The sequence below is a fragment of the Scyliorhinus torazame genome, chromosome 7, assembly GCF_047496885.1.
Source record: "Scyliorhinus torazame isolate Kashiwa2021f chromosome 7, sScyTor2.1, whole genome shotgun sequence".
Taxonomy (NCBI): domain Eukaryota; kingdom Metazoa; phylum Chordata; class Chondrichthyes; order Carcharhiniformes; family Scyliorhinidae; genus Scyliorhinus; species Scyliorhinus torazame.
In genome coordinates, this window is record NC_092713.1 from 209,194,079 (window position 1) to 209,219,942 (window position 25,864).

A 25,864-nucleotide genomic window follows, 5' to 3' on the forward strand; every position below is an offset into this window, starting at 1 on the left:
TCTATGTGGAGGTGCCTCGCAATTCCCAACCTGCCTCAGCAGTGCCCACCACTCCTGGTGCCACTGCCAATGCTGCAGAGCTGCTGACTCTCTGATTGGGACGGCAGTATCAGGAGCCCATCTGTCCCCTTCAAACTGCCGTCATCGTGACGCACGACACATGCCATTGTCACGTATGGTCACACAAATCGTGAACCCACGTGGCGTCAGCGGACAGTGTCCAGCACCGCCACACTCGGCCAGGATCCGTGCCGTTGGCCAGGGAAGCTTCTGCGAGGGTTGGAGGGACTGGTGGTGGATGGCCTATGGGGCCGCGGATGGCGGGTTGAGTCCTGCGCCATGTTGACTGCTGCAGGTCGTCAGCCGTGCATATGCGCGGCCTGGGCCCAGCCATTCTCCAGCCATTTTTGGCGGGGGTTTCCCTCAGCGCCTGTGCTACACTCTCACCGGTCCCGGAATCGGTGAGAGTTTCATGTCAATGTTTTGGCTGTAAAAGAGGTTAGCCCCTCCACTGTAAAAGTCCACACATGCTCCGCTGGCACCGGCACTTAGCTGCTGAATCAGAGAATCCAGCCCCATGATTTTCCAGTCTCTCATGAGGGGCGGAAATTTCCCGTGGTCTTCAGCTGCTGTCCTCCATGGCGGGTCACAATTCCCAGCATGAAACCAATTTTTATCCCGTTAATGATTGCAGATGAAGGCCCAACCAGAATCAATCCCCATGCCTGATCTTCTGCAACACCAGTGGGAAATCAGAAGACGTCTGGAGCAATGTGGTGTGTACATATTGGTACTTATCTGAAGAAGACCTAGGTCTGCTTCTGGACTTCGACATGGCGGCCTCCAGTAACTCTGGACTCTGGAACATACAGCAGCGGACAAGGGGAGCATTTATCAGTCAGATATTCTAGTTTCAGTATCTTCGAATAGGTCCATCTTCCAGTTTAAGAGTGTTCTTGCAGATTCATCTTCTTCCTTCAGGGGGTCCATCTTCTTTCATCAACGGTTGGTCAGTTATGTTTGGAATGATCAGGATGATCAGGGGTGGGCTATCCCGTCCGCCCCACCACATTAAACATTGCGAAATCCCCATCCAATATATTTTAATGAGGGCAGAGTCATGCGACACGGCACAAAGTCCTGTAGCATCCGCTGTGGAAAACGCACCCATTCCCAAATCCCGCCCTAGGACTTAGTCCCAGATGGAGAAATATCACCCTAAATCAGAAAGCCCTACATTTGGGGGTCATTTTTATGGCTCTCCTTTTCACTAGTTCCAAGCTGAATGTCTCCTTTGTGTCTCAATGACCAGAACTGGACACAGTACTCAAGGCATAGCTTGACTTGAGTACTATGTAGTTAGTTCATTATTTATCTAACTTATATTCTATGGCCTTGTCAATTAGCTAATCATGAGGGATCTGTGGAGGAGGATCCATTTTACAACTGCATAGTGACTGATCGCTGGACCTGGCATCAGGTACCTGCTGAGACACACCCCCTGTCCTTGCTGCAGACCCCCACATCCACTCCCCTGCAACCCCCAGCCTTCAACTCCCTTCCTGCCATTAGCCAGCACCTTTGATTGGCCAGCAGCTCTCAGTGGGCGGGACTTCTGCCTTTAAGGTGCTTGATCTCAGCGATGGTCCATCACTAGTTAAGTGTCGAAGTGGTGCTTAATTCAATGGATCTTCCACTAAAGAGGTAATATGAGGCTCTCCAGCTATCAGTTAAGCCCTCATCCTCTCCATTAAAAACCACTCACTATTTCTCTCCTCCAGTTCCAAAACTCTCTCCTCACTTTGATTGTTTTAATTTCAGAAACAGGCAGTTCTGCAGTAAGACACATTTACAATCAGACATATTAGCTGTAGAATTTTGCTAATTCACTTCATAGATTCATAAAATCCCTACTGTGCAGAAGGAGGCCAGTTGGCCCATCAAGTCTGCATCGACCCTCCGAAAGAGCACTCAACCCTAGGCCCACTCCCCCACCCCATCCCTGCAACCCCGCAACCTAACCTACACATCTTTGGACAGACAGTAAGGGAAAATGTAGCATGGTCAATCCACCTATCCTGCACATCTTTGGAGTGTGGGAGGAAAGCAGAGCACCTGGAGGAAATCCACACAGACACGGAGAGAACATGTAAACTCCACACAGACAGTTGCCCAAGGTCGGAATTGAACCTGGTTCCTGGCACTGTGAGGCAGCCATGCCAATCACTGTGCCACCATATAGATTTTTTGTAGATGTCGGCAATGATCAATCTGTCATACATAACATAACTTGTCACAGCACAAGGACGATGATATAGTTAGGCAGGCATCACTGGTCTGGCGTGTCACCAAACAAAACATTCCAACACCTCACCTACCATTACATTTCTACAAAAGCAAGAATACCGATGGTGTTCCCAATGGCATACGTATTAGGACATACAATTTGAAAACCTTTTCCTGAAGAAATTGAAGGCATATGGCAACACATGGATGTATGCTGCACCATTTCACCAGGCAAAAAGCAGCTCCACAGCAGAGGCATTTCACTGCACAGAACTACTTATTGATCAAGGAAGAGAATAGGAAAGTAAGGGTTATAGAACAAATCATTTGAACCGCATCGTTGTACCCTAGGTTTGAAACTAGGACTAAATTACTTAAAATCTTGGAGTTTATTGAGAAATAATTTGTAAAGGATATTGAATGAATTTATGAGTTTGTCATGAGTGATCGAGGTTCCAACTAGTGGCAACAGATGTACATTCAAGTACTTTTGTGTATTACTGTGCCCATAGTCACACAGACTATATGCATGCACAGGCTGGCCTCGATGCCTATTTTAGTACTTTATAAAGGCAAAGTCCACTCAAGTCAAAATCAAGCTCCTGTATTTGAAGAAGCTCATCTACATTTTGTTTGCAATGTGGGACATAGAATCATAGAATTCTTACAGTGCAGAAGGAGGCCATTTGGCCCATCAAGTCTGCACTGACACTCTGAAAGAGAACCCCACTTAGGCCAACACCTCCACCAATCCCCGTAACCCCATAACCCCCAACCTGCTCTATATTTTATTCATTCTACAAGATCCAAATTCCTCTACATTTTTCTCTCTTGATCCACCGGAGACCATTCTACACTATTCTGTCTCCAAATCTGGCTGCATTGGAATCCATGTTTATTCTTTCTCAGAACCGTAAATCTGTGGAATTTCTCCCCCCCGCCCCCCCCCCCCCCCCCCCCCCCCCACCACCACTACATTTTCTTTGCAAACTAAGTGTTAACTCATTGTTCAGATGGACATTGAAACTTTCTTGAAAATACCTGACCTGGTGAAGGTAAAGGTCAAATGGACTAAAGAGTCCTCTTCAATGGAACCTCGCTCAGGAACAATAACGTACTAGAAATGTTGGGGAACACATGGTTTAGTGAGAGGGAGGCTGAAGGAAATCAGTATTAATAGAGAAACAGTGTTGGGGAAATTGATGGGATTGGAAGTTGATAAATCCCCAGGGCCTGATAATCTACATTCCAGAGTACTTAAGGAATTGGCTCCAGAAACAGTGGATGCATTGGTGGCCATTTTCCAAGTTTCTATAGATTGATGGGTAGCTAATGTAACCCCATTGGCTAAAAAAGGTGGTAGATAGAAAACAGGGAATTATAGACCAGTCAGCCTGACGTCAGAATGGGGAAAATTCTAGAGTCCATTTACAAAGATTTTATCGCAGAGCACTTGGAAAATAGTGGCAGAATCAGACAAAGTCAGCATGGATTTACGAAAGGGAAATTATGCTGGACAAATCTACTGGGATTCTTTAAGCATGGAACTAGTAGTGTTGGTGAAGGGATGTCAGTGGATGCGATTTACTTGGACGTTCAGAAGGCTTTCGACAAAGTCCCACATAACAGATTAGCAAGTAATATTAAAGCGCATGGGATTAGGGATAGTCTAGTGAACTGGATCGAAAATTGGTTGGCAGACAGGAAACAGAGAGTAGGAATAAGCGGGTCTTTTTCCAAATGGCAGGCAGTGACAAGTGGAGAACAACAGGGACTGGTGATAGGGCCCCAGCTATTTGCAATATATATTAATGATTTAGATGAGGGAACTAAATGTAATGTATCCAAATTTACAGATGACACAAAGCTGGGTGGCAGGGTGAGCTTTGAGGCGGATGCAGAGATGTTTCAGTGGACCAGGTGAATGAGTGGGTAAATGCATGGCAGATGCATAATAATGTGGATAAATGTGAGGTTATCCACGTTGGTAGAAAAAACAGAAAGGCATACCATTTCCCGTAACGGCCTCCCCGAACAGGCGCCGGAATGTGGCGACTAGGGGCTTTTCACAGTCACTTTATTGAAGCCTACTTGTGACAATAAGCGATTATTATTATATCTGAATGGCTATAAGTTACGAGTGTGGAAATGTGCACCAATACCTGGGTGTCCTCATACACCAGTTGCTGAAGGTAAGCAGCAGATGCAGCAGGCGGTAAGGAAGACAACTGGTATGTTGGCCTTCATAGTGAGAGGATTCGAGTACAGGAGCAGGTATGTCTTGCTGCAATTATACAGGGCCTTGGTGAGGCCACACATGGAATATTGTGTGCAGTTTTGTTCTCTTTATCTGAGCAAGGATGTTCTTGTGTGAGAGGAAGTGCAGAGAAGATTTACCAGACTGATTCCTAGGATGGCGGAACTGATGTATGAGGAGAAATTGAGTCAGTTAAGGTTGTATTCGCTGGCGTTCAGAAGCACGATAGGGGACTCTCATAGAAACCGATAAAACTCTAACAGGACTAGACAGGATGTTCCCAATGATGGGCTTGTCCAAAAACAGCGGTCATAGTCTAAGGAAACAGGGTAGCCCTTTTAGGACTGAGATCAGAAGAGATTTCTTCACCCAGAGAGTAACAAGCTAGTGGAATTTGCTACCACAGGAAGCAGTTGAGGTCAAAACATTGTATATTTTCAAGAAGGAGTTAGATATAGCTCTTGGAGTGAAGGGGGTCAAAGGACATGGGGGAAGGTAGTATCAAGCTACTGAGTTGGATGATCAACCATGATCATAATGAATGGTGGAGCAGGCTTGAAGGGCTGAATGGCCTGCTCCTGCTCCTATTTTCTGTGTTCTATGTTTCTATGTTAACAGGTCAGGAAGCTGCTAGATCTGATCTGACTGTATCCCATTTCACATTGTTGTACCGCCACACAACATAATGGAGGGTTTCCTCAATGTAATGACAGGATTTCATCTCCACAGGGACTATGCTGTGGCCACTCCTAACAATACTGTCATGAACAGATGCATCTGAGGAAGGTAGACTGGTTAGGATGAGGTGAAGTAGGCTGTTCCCTCATTTTAGATCTCTTACCACCTGCCACAGGCCAAGTCTGTCCTTCAGGATTCGTTAGCTTTGTCAGCAGCTTGGATTCTATGAATGTGACTCTGTCTGGTTGTTGCTTGAGTAGTCTGTCAGCTCTCCTAAGTTTGGCACAAATGCTAGTGAGAAGAACTTTGCTGGGTTGTCTGTTTCCAGTGCCTATGATGATGCTGGACAGTCTCTTTGGCTTTATTTTTATTCAACTTGATTTGATACAATTGAATGGCCTGCTTGACCATTTCAGAGGGCAGTTCCAAGTCAACCACATTGATGTGGGTCTGGAGTAACATGTAGGCCAGACCGGTTAATAATAATCATCATCATCTTTATTGTCACAAGGCTTGCATTAACACTGCAATGACGTTACAGTGAAAAGCCCCTAGTCGCCACACTCCGGCGCCTATTCGGGTACACTGAGGGAGAATTCAGACTATCCAAATCACCTAACAGCACATCTTTCAGGACTTGTGGGAGGAAACCGGAGCACCTGGAGTAAACCCACGCAAACACAGGGAGAACGTGCAGACTTCGCACAGACAGTGATCCAAGATGGGAATCGAAACTGGGACCCTGGCGCTGTGCTACCGTGCTGTCCACTAAGGACATCAGACTCCTTTCCCTGAAGGACATTAATGATGGGTTTTTATGACAATCCTCTAGCTTTATGTTCACCATAACTGATACTAGTATTATTAAATTCCAGGTGTATTTAATTCAATTAATTTCAATTCCCCTAGCTGCTGTGGTGGGATTCAAACTCATACCTTCAAGACAATTTGTCTAGGCCACTCAATTACTAATCCAGTACTAATATCAATGAGCTACCATCCCCATATATAGGTAAGTATTCTGCAAAATGAAATAACATGCAAAGGAAAATAACTGCAAAATAAACACACATTTACCGAACTACCTTAAGTCCAACAGCATGCTGTAGGTAGGAGTTCAATTCTAATATAACTTACCAAAACAGATTGCTTTTAATTTTACAATACTTTTATGAATCAATGCTTGATATTTATTTACATCAGGCTCGCTAAAATTCAATATAGAAACAATTAGTGTCCATAATACATGAAACCAAAAAAAACAGATTTACCCTCTCCCCTCCCCAGCTTGCCTGATCCCCCTGAAAATGTTGGCATTTATTGTGGTACAGCTTCATCAATATTGACAGTTCTAAATCACCTCAAAGAGCAAAACGTGAGGCTGAAGGAAAATCCCGCAACATTGCACGGTCCCAGCGGCATTAGTTATGCTGAGACGATTTCCTGACGTTTCACGTGGCAAGGCAGGCTCGACGGTATGCACCCTGCAGTAATATCCAGGCGTCATATTTAAAAGACGCCCAGATACTTACTGACAAGGTCCATAGAGATGGCAGGAGCAGGACAGGGTTCTCCAGCACCTATGTTCAGTGGCCCATCCCTGTGTGTCCTCCTCAACCAGGATGGAAGTCAGGAGGAACATCCTGTATCCGGTTGATGGGAGGTTGAGGCCGAGCAGGGAAATCAAGCCTGTATGGGCGCAGGTCACCGACACTGTCAGTGAATATGCTGTCCAGCACAGGTCAGCCCTCCAATGCCGCAACAGAAAGAATAGCCTCATAAGATGCACCAGGGCAAGTGAAGCTTTATCTGCTCACACTAACCACAATGAATGGTACAGGGCATGAGCCTCAGTGACAATGCCATAATGTCATGCATCATAGTCCTACTGCAGTCCATCCACTCTGCAGATGAAATGACCACTGTGCCTCCTTCAACTTTCCACAGGCAGCTCATGCTATCTGAATGGAGGAGGTAGGGGGTGAGGGATCAAGCGCAGATGGCACCAGCAAACTCCACAAATGACCTGCCTCTCTGAGCCTTATCCTTACATGTGGATGGGCTCACCACTCTAGAGGATGCTGGCCCAGAATCCCACTGGACAGCATGCAGAACGTCAATCTGATGCTGCAAACTCCAGTGGGTTATCTCAAAGACAGAAGGCATGAGAAAGAAACATGTGAAATTGCCATATCCAACTGGAAGCCCTCTCAAACCCCAGCACAAAATGTTATGCCATAACCAGCTAGAATGGGAGAAGAGAGGAGAGGGTTGCCCATACCTAAAGGAAGGGACTGAGTTTGAGGAGAGGGCTGACCAGCTGGCATGGTGTGGAGTGGGATTGGGCAATTGGAGTTCTGAACTCTGGCTTTGGGCCTCCAGCCAACAAGGACACAAGCATGTATAGAAACCTCAGGGGTGCCTACGTATTGAAGGTAACGAATGCCACCACTGGCTCTTTCCTCTCCACTTACAGGTGCCACCCGGAAGGGGGCATGGATCGAGCCAGAAAATGCTCTGTGCAGCTTCAGCACAAGCCCAAACCCAGAGAGGAATGAGGATATAAGACAAGAGTGATGTGCAATTGTAGAGGCATCACAACATAGATCAACATCTCCATCAACTCAAAGACACACACCTCAGTGGGTATCAGTCCTAGTATAGGAAGGGTCTCACAATCTGATGGTCACCGCATGGACATGGGTCCGCAGCAGGAGGAAGCAGGGTCAGCCGAGCTTATCTGGACTTGAAGATTTGCTGGGGAAGAGGCATCTGTGAGGTTAGAGTTGGATGGCAGACCTCTGGAACCAGCGTTCAAATTGATGATGCAGAGTCAGCAGGAGTTGGCAATACATCACACAAAGGCGCCAGAGGCCCCCAACATGGTGGTACACAAAGTGGAGGAGTCCTTCCAACTGCTGGTAGATGAATCGGTGCTGACATGTGCACGCATGGAGGTGTCCAGATGGAGGAAGGCGGACTCCATAGAGATACAGGCCCAGCAGATTGTGCCAAAGATGCATCCAGACCTATACTCCATCGCGGTAGTCATGGGAGAGTTTGTGCAGTAGATATACGATAGGGGTACAGAGCACTTTGACCTTTCTTCAGGTGCCCTTCCCCTCAAAGACTCCGGCATGGGCCTTTGGGCACCCAAATGAAGGTGGAGCGGCAGCTGGACACCCCAGGACATCCACACTAAGGTTGTCTGGCCCTTCCGAATCCCCTTTGCCTGTGACCCCTGCACCCTCAGCCCCTGTGACCACAGAGGGAGTAGCCCCACAGCAGGACAGCCAAAGTAAGCAAGGGCGCTCTAGGCCTAAGTTCTCTAAAGAAAGGTCACCAAGGTCATCCAAGGCAACAGGGCCAACTGGTCAGCAGGCTGCTTTCACACCTGCTCTGGATGTTGGGGGGAGCACCTGGAAGTAGGACGGAAAGGAAAATCAAGAAATATTAAATCATAACTGGTTGCACGGGTGAACAATTGAATGTCACAATCAGAGAATTTTATAAATATAATCACTTTCATTTTAATAATCTGGATTGTCATGTTTCAGTATAGTCTTTAAGGCTTAGCTTCTCCCCCATCACTCCCCCAATGCCCTAATTTTCCTGCAGACATCCCTCCGGAATAAAGCACTTGCAGGGAGTCAACAGGAAGTGCCAGGACTCTTGCGAGTGATAAGCAAACACTCTCTCACGCACGCTGAGACTCTATCCTTCAAACTCTTATGTGCCCCAGTGCCCTAGCATTGTCAAAACTACATGCTGGGGTCCACTTTCAGTTGTTCAGTTGAGATAACCGGCATCTCCACCCACCCGATGACCCAATTCCCAGGCAGCATCTTGAAATTTCCTCTTTGAGGCTCTGCATATTTTCAAGCAGATTAGCAAATGGTCCTAGTCACGTTCTTCTTGAGTTCCCCTTCCTCGGTCACCTACATCCTATCCCCCATAACCACTGACACACCTGGTATAACGTTCCACCTCCCCCGTTATCCTTCAATCCTTTCACTTCACCTTCAACAATGTCTAGACTAGCATTCACATCCCCTTCCTCCCCGAGAATCCCACCCGTTACCAGTGACTTTAAAAAGATATATATTTTTATTCTCCTCCTTTTTCACATTTTCTCCCGCATTTACACACATCAACAATAAACATTAATCAGCAAGATATGTCAATCCCCATAATGACAACGATCCCATCCGCCCACCAACCCCCAAACCTCAGCCCACATGTTTACATAAACAAATGACAAAAAGGAATCAGGGATTACCCGTAGTCACCCTTAATCTACACAGCCCCCCCTCCCCCCCCACCCCACCTCCCACCCATCCCCCCAACTAATGTTCGATGTTATCCACTTCTTGAAAGTGCAAAATAAATAGTGCCCATGACTTGTAGAACCCCTCCGAGCTTCCCCTCAGTTTGAACTTAACCTTCTCAAGGGTCAAGTATTCCAACAGGTGCCCCCGCCACGCCAGGGCACAGGGTGGAGAGGCTGCTCTCCATCCCAGCAGGATCCTGGTCCGACACCCCGAATATGGCCTCCTGGGGACCCGGGTCCAGTTTCACACGCACCACCTTGGAAATTACCCTAAACACCTTCTTCTAGTACTCCCCTAGCTTTGGACAGGACCAAAATATATGAACGTGATTCGCGCCCCCCCGCAACGCTCAGACACATCCTCTACTCCTTCAAAAAATCGGCTCATCCCCGCCCTCGTGGGGATATATACCACCTTCAGCTGTATCAGCCCCAATCTCGCACATGAGGTGGAAGCATTCACTCTCCAGAGCACCTCACACCAGACCCCCTCCTCTATAACCTCTCCCAGCTCTTCCTCCCACTTTGCTTTGATCCCTTCCAGTGGTGCCTTATCCTCTTCCAAAATAGCTCCGTACACCGCTGACACTGCCCCCTTCTCCAGTCCCCTTGTCGTCAACACCTCCTCCAGCAATGTGGAGGCCGGTTCCTCTGGGAAGCTCTGTATCTCCCTCCTGGCAAAATCCTGAACCTGCATGTACCTAAACACTTCTCCCTGCTCTAGCCCATACTTCGCTTCCAGCGCCCTCAGCGTTACCAGTGACTTGTCTGCCCTTTTCTTACCCACGCCCCAGGTTTGTGTCCATTTCCATCTTCACTTCGGATCATCCCAAGCTACCCAAAGCCTTCTGAATGTAACTTTTTCATGCCATGTTGGTCTAGACGTGTTCTGGACCGTTGCGATTTCCTGCTAGCATCATGAACTCTTCTCCTCTCCCCTTCCCCCACTTCTTCCCCCTTCCCCTTCTTTCCCCTCCTCTCCTCCTTTCGCCCTCACTTCTGTTCCTCCTCCCCCCCCCCCCCACAAACTGATGATCTCTGTTCACAGAGCCAGCTGGAAACTGGAAGTGACATTTTTCGGAGTGGTCCTTTGAAGATTTGAGAACAGTGCGAGAGCAGCACAGACCATTGTGGTTGGAGTGACACAAGGCCGGGATTGAAGTGAGGCTAGGCAAGGCTGGGAATGGAGTGAGGCAAGGCTGGGGCCAGAGCAAAGAAAGGCTGGAGTGAGGTGAGGCTGAGGCCTGAGCAAGCTGAGGGTGGGCTCCATGCCTAGAGCAAGAGGCAAGATCGGCGAGGCCATGGGCAGCAAGAGACTGGAGGGAGGGGCTTGTATTTGGAGGGAATGCTGGAGACTGTGGAAGCTGGAGGGAACGAACGGGGAGAGTGTGGAGGCCAGAGGGAGCGAGATGGGATGGTGTGGAGGCTGAAAAGAGCAGGGTAGGGAAGAGCATGGGTGGGGCAGCAGGGTGCTGGGGTTGGGGAAGAGTTTAGACCTGGAGTCTTAGGCTGTGGGTACGTAGAAAGTATATACTCAAAGACTAAAATCAACTAAGAGCCGATGGGATCAGGTTGTGCTCTCAATAGCGGAATAATTGTTATGGGCTAGGTGGCCCGGTGGTTGGCGCTGCTGCCTCGCGTTCCGGGGACCCGGGTTTGGTTCCGGCCTTGGGTGGCTGTCTGTGTGGAGTTTGTGCTTTCTCCCTGTGTCTACTCCGGGTGCTCCGGTTTTCTACCACAGTCCAAAGATGTGCAGGTTAGGTTGATTGGCCATTCTAAATTGCCCCTTAGTGTCTAAAAGGTTAGGTTGGGTTACTAGGTTACGGGAATAGGGTGGAGGTGTGGGTTTAAGTAGGATGCTCTTTCCAAGGGCTGGTGCAGACTCGATGGGCCAAATGGCCTCCTTCTACACTGTAAATTCTAAAATTCTATGAAAAATTGAATAAATCAGAAAAATTTAAGTACGTAGTTTCATTGTATTTTTCAATGCAAGTTGCTGGGCACATTTGATAGCTTTGAGCAGGCCGGGACAGCTTTGACCGCGTTCGGATTGCTTTGAGTGTACCGGGATAGATTTGAGCACGGCATCAAATTTGCCATCAAATTCATTCCAAATGAGAACCATGCGTGTCAATTGTAATTGAGAACATTGAGTACACATGAAAGCAAAATTATGTCAACATTTTCAGGTAGGAACCTAGCAACATATTTAATGAGCTCCACAGTGCCTTCGCTGCCAAACTAGCCCCATCACCTCAAAGTTAATTTCCAGTAAATACCCGATTGCTGTTTTGGGAAAATTTCACCACCTGACTAGATATTCTGAGTTTAAAATGGGAATTCAGTGTATACAGTGAAAAAAGATAGTTGTCATATGAAGGTGGTTTGAATACTTGGTAACTGAAACTCGACGGCAGAGCCAAGGTTTCAATGCAGCTATGAAAACTTTCGAAATGATCTGGCAATATAGAGGAAAATAGTAAAACAGACAAGGATATATCTGCAGCACCAGATACCAGCATCAGTCTTGGCATTAATCTCAATGTACAGACATGACAAGATCCTGAAAGATTTTCTACAGTTGCAAGAGTTTTTATTACCTTTTGTTTGGGACATTTGGTCCACTATCTTGGATGAAAAATGCCTGGGTCCAACAAACAAAAGGTTTTCAATATAGCATCAGTGGCTGTAGTTCTAATATGGTAGTGATAAGAAACACCACTAATTAAACCAAAGTTTCGTAATAATGAAAAAAAAATTGTGTTCAAAAACTAGTTACATTTATATGATTCCTATAGTGCTGTAAACTATCTTAATGCACTTCACAGGGGCATTATTAGACAAAAAATGACACTAAGTCAAATGAGAAGCTGTTGGAAGAGTGACTAAAAGCTTGACCAAAGAAGTGGGTTTTAAAAGAGGGTCTTTAAAGAAAGTGGGAGGTTTCGAGAGGGAATACAACTATACAGCATAAGACATGGCCACTAATAGTGGGGAGAAGGGATTGGGAGGCGCGCAAGGTTAAAGTTGGAAGAATGCAACAGTTCTTGGAGGACAGCAGAGCTGGAGGGGGTTACAGAAAGAGTTGGAGATAGAGTTGTAGTTATCAAGATGGGTCAAGGGTGAATTTTCGGAAAGTGAGGGTAGTACTTGAGGAGAGGTAACTGTTTATAAGAGTTAGCAAACCTGTTCATGTGCGCCAAAATACGAAGCAAGCTCAATGGGTAACTGGACAGTAAAGCTATTCTTCATGCCAAATCATTGCTTGAAACTTATAAGCAGTAAATTGGGCAAGTTATGAAATAATGGTCTGAATATCATGGAGGGGGGGCTGATGGCATGACAGCCACCCCCCCCACCCGCATGGAAATGTCGGGCATGGAGTATGGAGCCAATATACTCTACACCAACCTAATTAACAACGACCAAGTGGAATTGCTGCCCCTCATTAGGAAGGAAGACCCTCTCTCTGGAGCGGCTGGCCAATCTGAACCAGTAGCACAATCACTCCCAGCAGCAGCAGAAAGGTGTTAGTGGCCACTGCCAGGACTGTAGAGGAAGAAGACCAAGACCCATGGATCTCTGGAGCAAATAAGCCCAGGGTCTTGGGCCAGGGAGGTTTGGGTAGGTCAGGGAGTGGGGTGAGAGTTTAAAGGAGGGAGCAGGTAGGAAGGAAAGAACAGGGAGTATATCCTAAGGGGGGGGTCATCCCATAATCAGCAAGGGGCATCACCCCTTCCTTCCCGCCCTTTAAATATTTCAGTGAAAAAAACAGCCCATCTGCTCCTGCCCAGATATCCACACCAAACATGTTTTGACATGGGCAGCAAATTATCAGGCCTAATTGGTTTTTGATTATTTATATAAACATGGTGGCGGGCTGCCAATTTCAACATCCGCCTGTCCCCCATATTATGGGGGTGAGCTCAGGGTGGATGAGAAGATTGTGGGGTGGGCCCTATTAATGTACCTCTCCTGTGGGAAACACACCCACCGCGAGTATCTCGCTATGAATGGACATTAATGGGATTTCAATTATCCCCTGTTGATTCTAGGAAAATCTCACATTTAAAATTAGTTGAGCTTGATAGGCAAAAGTTTACTTACTAAAGTCCTTGGAAGCAGCCTTCCCCTTCTTCCAGAGGCATTTGGCTCTTAAATGAATATTCAATTGAAAGATACATGATCAAAGGCCAAAAGAGAAGCTTATTTCATTGTGAATATAGAGCGAAATGAGAACGTTAGTTCTTGGAATGCAAACTACTTCAGAAATTTTTAAAAAATAAGCAGTCTGTGTTGTAAAGAAAATGCCGAGCAGGCTGTTTAAATAAGATATCATTGATGTCTTCCAGTCAGGAAAATTAATGCTCTCTGATTAGCAATACACATCTCTGAAGTTGTGACAATATATGTTTTGGTCAAATAGTCATTAAGGGTACCTTCAAAACGGTCTTTGAATAGTTAGGAACAGCAAAAGAAATCTTACAATTTTTAATGATTGGAGTAGGCACCACATAACATACAAACTACATACTTGCGCACAGAACAATCACACTCTAAAATAATCGAAAACCAATGCTGTGACCAAAGTGCAATTATTTATCCAAATCTACCCACGCAATCCCAGTGTTCAGCCGAGGGGACACTGCCACACTACCAATACCACAACAAACATGAACCTGTTGTCTACAACCAGAATCAATAGCAGAAAACAAATCAGAGGGAGTTGAAGGAACTTGCAGTGTCATTTATAAAATTACATTTTTCAATGAAATGCAGAGCACCTCCAGATGAAAGCGCGTGAAAGTAGACATTGACTGACAATAAGCAATGGGAATAAAAGAAGTATAAAAATCACATAACCTGCAGAGGAATGAAAGACAAATGATCAATGAACATCATCTCAAAAGGCTCACTCAGAAACCTTACCAAATGATTGCTTCTGTTTCCTTCACTGAAGAACTCCCAGTGAATGAGCAGCATGGAGAATAAACACCAGTATGACCTAGATAGGTTGAATGGCCTGTTTTTGTGTTGTATGTTATACATAATTCTAAAGAAGAATCACAGATCTTCCAAAGTTTATCTGAATGTTATGGAGTAGAAACTAAGGGTCGTGGAATCAAAGTGAAGAGTTAAATGGAGAGATTTTAAAAGTAGGTAAAAAGAGAAAAGGCTAGAAGAGACTGCAAGGGAGAAAAATTAGGAAGAATGGTAGGTCATTCAGCCCTTCAAGTCTGTTTTACTATTCAAGGTCATGGTTGATCAGCATCCGAACTCCATCTACCTTCCTGGGCCCCATATCCCATAATACCCTTGGTTAGCAAAAAATCTATCAGAAGTAGTGTTGTGGGAGAGAGTTCTACACATCTTCCACCCTTCACGTGAAGAAGAATTTCAAAATGTTTCTTCTGTACGGCTGGCTCTGATTTTAAGCTTCTATCCCCCTTCTCCTATACTTTCCCAGTAGTGAAAATGTTTCTCCCTACCTACCCTCTTGATTCCTGACAACAACCTAAAAGCTTCAATCAAATCATCCTCTAAACTTTCCATATTCCAAGGAATACACGTCTAGTTTAAGTAATAACTCTTCATAAATTTAATACTTGGAACCCTGGTAACATTAGGGACTGGTTTAGCACAGTGGACTAAACAGCTGGCCTGTAATGCAGAATAATGCCAGCAGCGTGGGTTCAATTCCCGTACCGGCCTCCCCAAACAGGCGCCGGAATGTGGCGACTAGGGTTTTTTCACAGTAACTTCATTGAGGCCTACTCGTGACAATAAGCGATTATTATTATTATTATGCTGATTCTGTGCTGCATTCCTTCCTAAGGTGTAAGGCTCTTTGTAGATGTGGTAAAACTTCCTTCCCTTTCCCAGGGCGGCACGATCGCACAGTGGTTAGCATTGTCGCTACACAGCGCTAGGGTCCCAGGTTTGATTCCTGGCTTAGGTCACTGTCTGTGCTCGTGTCTGCGTGGGTTTCCTCCGTGAGTTCCGGTTTCCTCCCACAGTCCAAAGACGTGAAGGTTAGGTGGATTGGCCATGCAAAATTGCCCTTAGAGTCCAATGGGGTTGCGTGGGATTACTGGTTACTGGTATGGGACCGAGTTGTGGGCTTAAGTGGGGTGCTCTTTCCAAGGGCCGGTGCAGGCTCAATGGGCCGAATGGCCTCCTTCTGCACTATAAATTCTATATTCTATGTTCTGGTGCCCCTGTTATAAAAGGCTCCCATTCTATTTGACTTTTTGATTAATATTTGTACTTGACTGTTACATTTTAGCGATCAGTGTACATGGACCCCCAAATCTCTGTGGACACCAGCATTTAAACAATACATTGAACCTATCTTATTTTAGACAAAGAAAGATATCCTCACATTTACTTGCATTGAAATACAGCTGCCACTCTTTAGCCCATTCACTTAATCTATCAATGTCTCTGTAATTTTATGCTCCTGGCCACACTACTTATTTTAGCACCAATCTTTGTGTCATCGGCAAACTATTATGTATTCTCAGCTATTAATGACTAGCTGAGATCCCAGAACTGATTGTTGTCACTATTCTCTGTCTTTTATCCTCTAACCAACCTCCTAACCAGGTGAATCATTCTGTGGGATTCTCCGTCGGCAGGATCCTGCACTTCACCAACAGCGCACCCACACCCGCATGTTTCCCAACGGCTTGGGGTGGCCACAATGGCCAGCTGCGGGAACAGGGAAACCTGCTGTTGGCAGGGGCACGCCATGCCAGAAAAGGGGGCTGGAGGGACATAGAGTCCTGCCCATTTACTTTTAATTCCATGAATTTTAGTTTTAGCTGACAATCTCTTATGTCGGACCTTAGCGAGTGGCTTCTGGAAGTCCTTGTAAACTACATTCATAGACATGTTTATTGTTTTGGTTGTTTCTTAAAAAACTTTAATTAAGATAATTAATTCTCACCTACCTTTCACAAATCCATATTGCCACTTTTTAATCAGTTCTAAATTTCTCGAAATGCTTTGCCACTCTGTCTTTAATTACAGATTCCAATAATTTCCCGATAACAGGTGTTAGACAACAGTTCTCTAATTTCCTGGTTTCTTCTCACACATTTCTTAACTAATGGAGTTACATTTGAAATTTTGTCAATCCAAATGGACAATTCTGAATTTTAGGAAGGCCAAGGTTGAAACGGCTACAATATTCTCACTTGCTTCCTTTGATACTCTGGGCTGGAAACCATCAGATCCTAGGAATGTGTCAATGTTTAGCACCAATACTTTTGCTGAAACTGTATTTGTGCTTATGTTAATTTTAGTGAATTCCATTCCTCGATTGAACATTAGCTTCCCTGGAATGTTAGGTACATTACCTTCCTCCTCCACAGCAAAGAATGATAAAATGTAATTATTCAACAAGTCTGCCAGCTCTTCATTTTTATTTGTAATATTATCCCCTTCTGTTTTTGTAGGGTCTATCTAGATTACCCTTTTTCATCTGATACAACTGTAAAAGCTTTTGTTTTCTGGATATCATTTGCAAATTTCTTTTCATTTCCTTTTTTGCCTCACTTGATATTATTTTGTATTTTTTAGCTGTCTCCCCAGTTTCCTGGATCTGCACTATTTGTATGCTCTGTCCATCAGCTTTATGTTAGATGTCAGCTTTTGTCAACCATGGCCATTTTATTTGATAAATTGAATTCATAGCCTTGGGGGGGGGGGGGGGGGGGGGGGGGTCTAAGACTGCTCCTGTAATTATTTTTTTTTTAAATTATTCCTTTCTCAGAGCTACTAAGCCAGAGTGGACAGGACATGCCTTTAATCCAGCTCCTTGCTTGCTCTAAAAAACAATTCAAATTCAAACTGAATCCAATCATCGAATTCATAGAATTTACAGTGCAGAAGGAGGCCATTCGGCCCATCGAGTCTGCACCGGCTCTTGGAAAGAGCACCCTACCCAAGGTCAACACCTCCACCCTATCCCCATAACCCAGTAACCCCCACCCAACACTAAGGGCAATTTTGGACACTAAGGGCAATTTATCATGGCCAATCCACCTAACCTGCACATCTTTGAACTGTGGGAGGAAACCGGAGCACCCGGAGGAAACCGGAGCACACACGGGGAGGATGTGCAGACTCTGCACTGACAGTGACCCAAGCCGGAATCGAACCCGGGACCCTGGAGCTGTGAAGCAATTGTGCTATCCACAATGCTACCGTGCTGCCTCAATTCATGGTCCCTACAAAAGAGACATACTAGATCCAAGCTGACAAGAACAGGGATTACACCTGATCTCACACTTGATCCTACGCTTGATCTTAGCAAAAGGCCGAGAAGGGATTATTTTTGAACACACTACTCATCTGTAGTTTCACCTACTAACAATTTAACCAATTTGGTGTTGCCAGTCTGGCTTACCCTCTTAAAGTTCGACTTCTCGAAACCTATAATCTCATAGTGTATGTCTGCTTTTCAACCTAACATTAACTTTGTTCATATTATGATTAGTTAAATGAACGTTCCCTTACCCTTAGATTATTAACTAAATCTAGCTCATTATTCATTTCTAAATCTAGTATGGCCTGCTCTCTTGTTGCTTCTAGAACTCAGGGGCAGAACTGCAGGGGCAGCACGGTAGCATTGTGGATAAAACAATTGCTTCACAGCTCCAGGGTCCCAGGTTCGATCCCGGCTTGGGTCACTGTCTGTGCGGAGTCTGCACATCCTCCGTGTGTGTGCGTGGGTTTCCACCGGGTGCTCCGGTTTCCTCCCACAGTCCAAAGATGTGCAGGTTAGGTGGATTGGCCATGATAAATTGCCCTTAGTGTCCAAAATTGTCCTTAGTGTCCAAAATTGTCCTTCGTGTTGGGTGGGGTTACTGGGTTATGGGGATAGGGTGGAGGTGTTGACCTTGGGTAGGGTGCTCTTTCCAAGAGCCGGTGCAGACTCGATGGGCTGAATGGCCTCCTTCTGCACTGTAAATTCTATGATAACTCATTGGCCCAGGAAGTTACCTTGAAAGCACAAGAAATTCACTAACTTTCTGATCTGCTCTTCCAATCTATAAAAGAAAGGGCAGGATTCTCCAGCCGCGGCCGCCCGGTGACCGGAGTTTCCCGCCTGAGGTCAATGGATCTTTACAAGGTCCACGTCCCACCCGTGGCGATCTTGCGGACAGGCGGGGCGAAAGAATCCAGCCCAAAATCTCCCATTAATATTCTGTTTTAGCCACAAGCCTCTCTAATCTCTGAATGAACACATTCTGTCACTTCATTACTGCTATCAGGAGGCATGTGGAATGAAAAAGAATTCCGAAGATCCATTACTCTTTTGAGTGAAGCAATTTCTCTCCATCTCAGTTCTAAATGATCTTCCCCTTACCCAGAGACTGTGCACCCCCACGCCCACCCCTTGTTGTAGATTCCCCAGCCAGTGGAAACAATCTCTCAGTGTTTACCCTCTCAAGCCTTTTGGAATTTTGTTGGTTTCAGTGAGATCACCTCCCATTCTTCTAAACTCCAGAGAATATAAGCCAAATTTATTTTGCCTCTTATCATAGGACAACCCTCTCATCTCAGGGACCAATTTAATGAATCTGCACTGCGCTGCCTCCAATGGAGGTATACCTTTTCTTAAATGTGGAGACCAAAACTGTACCCAGTATTCCAGATGTGGTCTAATCAAAATCCTGTACAATTGTAGCAAGACGTCTTTGGTCCTGTAATCCTCTTGCAATAAAGGCCAAAGTAAGGTGGGGGGAGGCCAATCAGCCTGTAGGTTTCACCCCATGAGATGTTGTTGGGACAGGAAGGGCATTTCAGGGTGTTCCCATTGCCCATCAGGGCCACCCCCAAGAATGCCCCTCCCCATTTATCCCTCCCCACGACCTCTGACTCTTGAACCCCAATCCCACCCACACCCACACGCCTCTCTTTCCCTTGTTGGGATCTGCCAGGCAGGCCCCACCAAAAATCCCTGTTTTACCTGCAGTTGGCAATCCATCACTTTCTTTCTTCCCAGTCTGCTTGTAGTCCCCGCAGTGGCCACTACTCGCTTCTGGTGCTGCTGGGTCTACAGTTACCAGCCAATTAGGTTGGATGGCAGGTCTCTGGAGGAGGGCTTCCTCCCAGAAGTCACACTCCAAAACAATTAAGGCTGCTCCCAGCGTAATATTGCTGCAAGGCTGCAAGGCAGCTGGGTTTCTGGTCGGTGTGCTACTATTGGACATTTTAGAGTCGGGGATGGGAAGGGCAATTTGCCTCCTGTAAAGTTCATATTAAAAAAATTGAAGGCCATATAGCCCTTCAAGCGTGTCCTATGATTCAATTAGATCCTGGCTGATCTGGGGCTAACTCCACATTTTCTAATACCTTTAACTAAAATCTATCAATCTGATGTTTTAATTTAACAATTGATCTAATAACTACTGGCAGTGGAGGAGAGTTCCAATTCCTACCATCCTTTGAATGAAGAGGTATTTCCTAATTTTACTCCTGAAAGGTCTGGCCCTAAGTTTTAGATGATGATCCTGGTACAAGATTCCCCAACCAGTGCAAATAGTTTCTCTCTATCCACCCTATCCCCCTTAATTAATTGAAAATTCTGATCAAATCACCCCTTCCAAATTCCAGGGAATACAAACCTACTTTGTGTATTCTCTTCTCAAAATGTATCCATTACGAGTCCAGGTATCATTTTGGCAAACCTATCCTGAACTCCTCCTCCATGGCCAATAGATATTTATTTCTAAAGGGTGGTGCTCAGAATTGCTCATGATACACCAGGCGTCATTCTCCGACCCCCCGCCGGGTCGGAGAATCGCCGGGGGCTGCCGTGAATCCCGCCCCTGCCGGTTGCCGAAGTCTCCGGCACCGGAGATTCGGCGGGGGCGGGAATCGCGTCACGCCGGTTGGCGGGCCCCCCTGCTCGATTCTCCGGCCCGAATGGGCCGAAGTCCCGCCGATAAATTGCCTGTCCCGCCGGCGTAAATTAAAGCACCTATTTACCGGCGGGACAAGGCGGCGCGGGCGGGCTCCGGGGTCCTGGGGGGGGCGCGGGGCGATCTGACCCCGGGGGGTGCCCCAACGATGGCCTGGCCCGCGATCAGGGCCCACCGATCCGCGGGCGGGCCTATGCCGTGGGGGCACTCTGTCCCTTCCGCCTCCGCCACGGTCTCCACCATGGCGGAGGCGGAAGATACTCCCTCCACTGCGCATGCGCGGGAAACTGTCAGCGGCCGCTGACGCTCTCGCGCATGCGCTACCCCGACATGTCATTTCCGCGCCAGCTGGCGGGGCAACAAAGGCCGTTTCCGCCAGCTGGCGGGGCGGAAATTCCTCCGCCGTCGGCCTAGCCCCTCAATGTTGGGGCTCGGCCCCCAACGATGCGGAGCATTCCGCACCTTTGGGGCGGCGCGATGCCCGTCTGATTGGCGCCGTTTTGGACGCCAGTCGGCGGACATTGCGCCGTTTCGGGAGAATTCCGCCCCAGATGTGGTCTAACCAGGGTTGAAGCATACCCTCTTGTCCTCTAGATATAAAGGGCAGTATTTTATTAGCCTTCTTTGATTATTTTATGTCCTTGTTCCTGACATTTTTATAACAATTTTAATGAGAGAGTAAGAATGAAATAGAGGCAAGAAAAAAGGATCGATAGATATTATTTGAATACAAATGTTGATATATCTCAAACTCTGAATTTATCATTATACCTAAGACAGTGAATTATACTTATCTATGTAGTGCACTACACCTCAATATTCAAATGATAACTACACTACCCTTCAATGATGGTACCACATATAATCATCACAACTAACTCGAGGACATATTGCATCTCCAGGCGGTGAAATGATCATGGGCAAGATTTCATGGCTACATAAGTAATCTAATTTTCCACCAACATGTCCTCTTCTAAGCTTAACCCTTCTGCTTTCCAAATGTTTTCTGGTCAAGAATGCCCTCTAGATTTCAAGTTCATCTAAATATTGACAAATATTCAGATTATAGATAATTGCATTTTTGTCTACAAATCTGCATGAGGTCAACTTTGTAGGATATTCTCCACAATAATGAGGAGAGCAAAACACAGTCAAAATTGGCATGAAATGAAACAAAGATATGTACCAAGTGTCCACCGGATACAATTTTCATCACAACAAATCTGAACAAAGAGCATAACAGTAAATTTTATACATATCTCAAGAATGGTTCCAGGGATAAACAACTGAGGACAGATTGGAGAGATTGGTCTGTTTTCCTTGGAGAACAGCAGGATGAGAGAAGACTTGATCGAGGTATTCAAGATCCTAAATAGTGAGAAACTATTCCCGCTCAAGGGGCATCAAGAACTGGAGTGCACAGATTCAAAATAATGGGCAAAAGGGGTAGAAGTGATGTGAGGGTTTGTTTTTCAACCAGAGGGACTGGTAGGGAAACACGGTGGCAGAGTGATTAGCACTGCTGCCTCACAGCGCCAGGGACCCAAGTTCGATTCCAGCCATGGGTAACTGTGCGGAGTTTGCACGTTCTCCTCATGTCTGTGTGGGTTTCCTCCAGGTGCTCTGGTTTCATCCCACAATCCAAAGATGAGCATGTTAGGTGGATTGGCCATGTTAAATTGCCCTTAGTGTCCAAAGATGGGCAGGTTAGATGGGATTATAGGGATAGGGCAGGGGAGTGGGCCTGAATGGGGTGCTCTTTCAGAGGGTAGGTGCAGACCCGATGGGTTGAATAGCCTCCTTCTGTACTGTAGGAATTCTAAGGGTGGTTGGAATCTGGAATTAACTCTGTGAGAGGGTGGTGGGGGCAGGTTTGATCCAGGTACTCAAAACGGAATTGGATTGCTATCTGAAAAGAAAGAATGTGCAAGGTTTCGGAGATAAGTGAGACTAGATAGAATGCTCGTTCAGAGAGCCAGTGCAGACTCAAAGGGCCAAATGGCCTACTTCTGCACTGTAAAGATTCTGTGATTTCTGTAATATCTGATCCAACCTTTATACAAAGGCTTTTGCCAGCCACTTTACAAGCAAGCACTTTAAAATGATATGGCTTTAAATGGGTAAAATAGAAAGCATTTGATTAGGTGGGGGGGGGGGGGGGGGGGCGGGGCGTTAATCAAGTGACTGGGAATATGGTCTAAAAAATCTTACAAGTGAAAAGCTCCAGCAACTGTTCATTTCCTCTGCATTTCCATTTAAAAAAATATGTTTAATGGGCTTGAGAAAGGGAGTGCAGGGCACTCCACGAAGGCATGCAATTTTCATAGTTTTGGAACCATGCAAGCGTTTTGAGAAGTACACGTATAAAATACAATGCCATAACTGTTGTAACATTTCACTCATATACAGAGGTGGCAACGGCAACCAGCGATGTATTTAAGACTTTATCCGTTATATTTAAAAAGTGACATTGATGGCGAAATATGTCCAGTAAAGGCTAGAATTACCCAATATAATTCCAACAGTTGCTAACTACGCCAACCTTTCCCCAGATTCCAATGTAACCAGCCACTCTGCATTATCCGCCACAATCAGGAATAACGATTATCCTAAGCACATTGTAACTCCTGAAAAATAACCATACAGGGATAACGCATGTGGCGAACAAAAAAAATATACCGAGCATCTGCCACGATGCACAGGGATTAATGCAGGAAATGACAGACCCTCTTAACAAGCGGGGCGTGGGGGGTGAGGGGGAGGTGGTTAAATTGCAGTCATTCAACATCTACGCTGTCCTTTCAGCCGGCGTTGCCATGTAACAAAGAGACAGGGCGATGTGCGCTTCCTTGACTGGCACCTATCAGTAATCACAGGGCGACCGGAGAGGAGGTTTGCCCATCCCACAACAGCATTCAGCGGTTCAGATTCTTTGACACAGCAACTTCAGACCACAAGTATTGGGTAAATCCAGGAAGGGCAGGTATTGGCGTCGCCAGCCCCCCCCCCCACACCCCGGTTACCAGCAAATATTATCTTTCGAAGCAGCCAGCATTTGATATTTTGCAATTGAAGCAATTAAGAATAATCATGGGAAAAACACACTAAAATGCACCTCGATAAATATAAATAGCCCACCCATGAAACAGTGTAATTAACTGCAGATTTTTCATTGATATATTGAATCACTATATATCAAGGGTATCGTGCACGATCCCTTTATATACTATTAATTAATTAATCATCAATATTAAAAACAATTGTATGATGGTTATTATTTTGAATCCATTTTTAAATATTTATATTTCAGAACGTAACATTTAATTTGACGCCGCTGTTAATATTTGTATATATTACATGATGTTGTTCCTTCGCATCCGATGGTGTGCTATTGTTCGCCTGGAGCTAGGCGCTGATGCATTTCCCAACTCTGCAATAGGAGGAAATCCCCAAATCCTGGCTGTGCTGCGATTTACCATCTGCATCCCTCCATCTTCATCTCCACCCCGAACCTCACTCATCTCCACTCCCAGCCTTACCATCCAGCCCCGCGTCAGTGCCCAGAGCCCCTTACCAGTCGGTGGAGGTCTTCTCGTTGATGACATCCTCATAGGCTGTGAGTAAAGCAAGTCTGTTATTGCTGAGGTTGAGCGCCATGGTCCCTGCTCCCATTGAGATCTCTCCGGCTCCGAGGCTGTAGCTGCGCTCGCTCTCAAACTGAACAAAGACTCCTCCCGCACTGCGCCGGGTCCTAGCGCCTGGAACGGGTACCCGCCCCACACTGAAACCGAACAAAGGCTCCTCCTTCACTGCGATGAGTCCGAGTGCCAGCACAGTACCCGCCCCAATCTGAATCCGAACAAAGGCTCTTCTGCCACTTTGCCCACTGTCAGCCCGCCCGTTCTAAAGGGGAACCAAAGGCACCTCCCCAGTAGGCAGGGTTTTAATATCTGCCTCTATACCCGGCCACATTATGAAACTGAACAAAAGTTCATTCTACAGTATCTACACTATACTAGGATTCTCCTGCTGGACTGGTACCTTTCCTGCATTCAAACTAACTCAGGTTTTTCCCATATTGCACAGAGTCCTAATGGCTTCCTTCTGTCCTGTAACAATTCTGTGATTCTGCTGGTAGGGTTTCCATTCCCCCTTGCCTGAAATTGAACAAAGGCTTACTGCCGCTGTACATTGCATTCGTTGCCTCCCTTACTGCATTAAATCTTGGTGCTCCGCAAATGCACCCTACACTGAAATGAACAAAGGCTACATCTGCACTGCACAGGGTCCTAGTGTTTGCCTGGGTACCTGCCCCTCTCTAAAACTGAACAAAGACTGCTTGCACAGTGTATTAGACCACCATTATCTGTACCCACTCGGGAACTGAACAAAGGTTCAGATTTTTCTGACACTGTTTCAGATCCAGATTCTGCTTGTGTTTGCTGCTCCATTTTGAAGCATTTCCCATTGAGCTGGACCTTAGTGCTACCATCATATATTGTCCCAAAATGAAAATAACTACAAGCTTCTACACTGCACTCGGTCTCTGCCAGCATACCTTGTCTACACTGAAAAACAAAAGCTCCTCTTTAAGTAGTGAAAAGGGGGCTGCAACCTCGCACAGTCCTGGTAGTTGTGCCACATGGACTCATCCAGGCTGCACAATCACATGTGATGCTTACAACACCAGCTTCCATATCTCAAAAATGGTAAATCTTATTTTGTCCAGGCTATATAGCTCAGTTATATTTATTACACTTTGGTTATAATACTCAATTATAAATATCTGTCTTTCCTCAACTAGAAAATGAATAAAATAATCAAAACACTTTCATTTAAGTAGCTTGTTATTATTGACAACCTCTAAACACTTTTAAATTTTAATCACGGCTAAAAGGCAGATGCAATAGGTGGACTGAATTTTCTATGACAGCACATGACAGCACAAGGTACTATCTTTTAGCTGCAGCAGAATGTCTCTTTTCGTTAACCCTTAAGAGACATTGAGTGCCCAATTATCTTCAACTCAAAAAGTATAATACAAGTGTCTCCATTTTAGAGGGGCATAACTGATAAAACTAGTATTATCAAAATGGAAGGAAATATAATGAGCAAAAAATGAATATTGTTTCCCATATCTACAGCACACTCCAATCCCTGCAGTACTCACCAATCAAGAAAGGGCTCAAGTGCACCAGCAGACATTGCATGATCCATCTCTAGGGTCACCCGAATATGGACAAGGCTACAGAAGAGAGGTAGGCAATCAGAGTGACCACCCCAGGGGCTGTGTCCAACCAGGAGACCTCTAGATGGTCACTTCACTCTGGGCAAGAAGCAGAAGTGTAGAACTGAAGTGGAGTCAGAGGTTTAGAAGCA

General features: G+C 45.8%; 1 protein-coding gene across 2 annotated transcripts in view; it reads right to left on the reverse strand.

Moving 5' to 3' along the window:
- The window catches only part of LOC140426816 (drebrin-like), a 324,386-nt gene extending 299,676 nt beyond the window's left edge, over window positions 1-24,710 (reverse strand). Inside the window, exon 1 of one of the 2 annotated variants that reach the window (XM_072512027.1) lies at window positions 24,060-24,710. In XM_072512027.1, the coding sequence (XP_072368128.1) occupies window positions 24,060-24,096 (37 nt within the window). In that variant the 5' untranslated portion in view covers window positions 24,097-24,710. The remainder of the gene's footprint in view (window positions 1-24,059) is intronic. The other variant, XM_072512026.1, reaches the window with a different exon arrangement.
- Window positions 24,711-25,864: the final 1,154 nt, after the last annotated feature.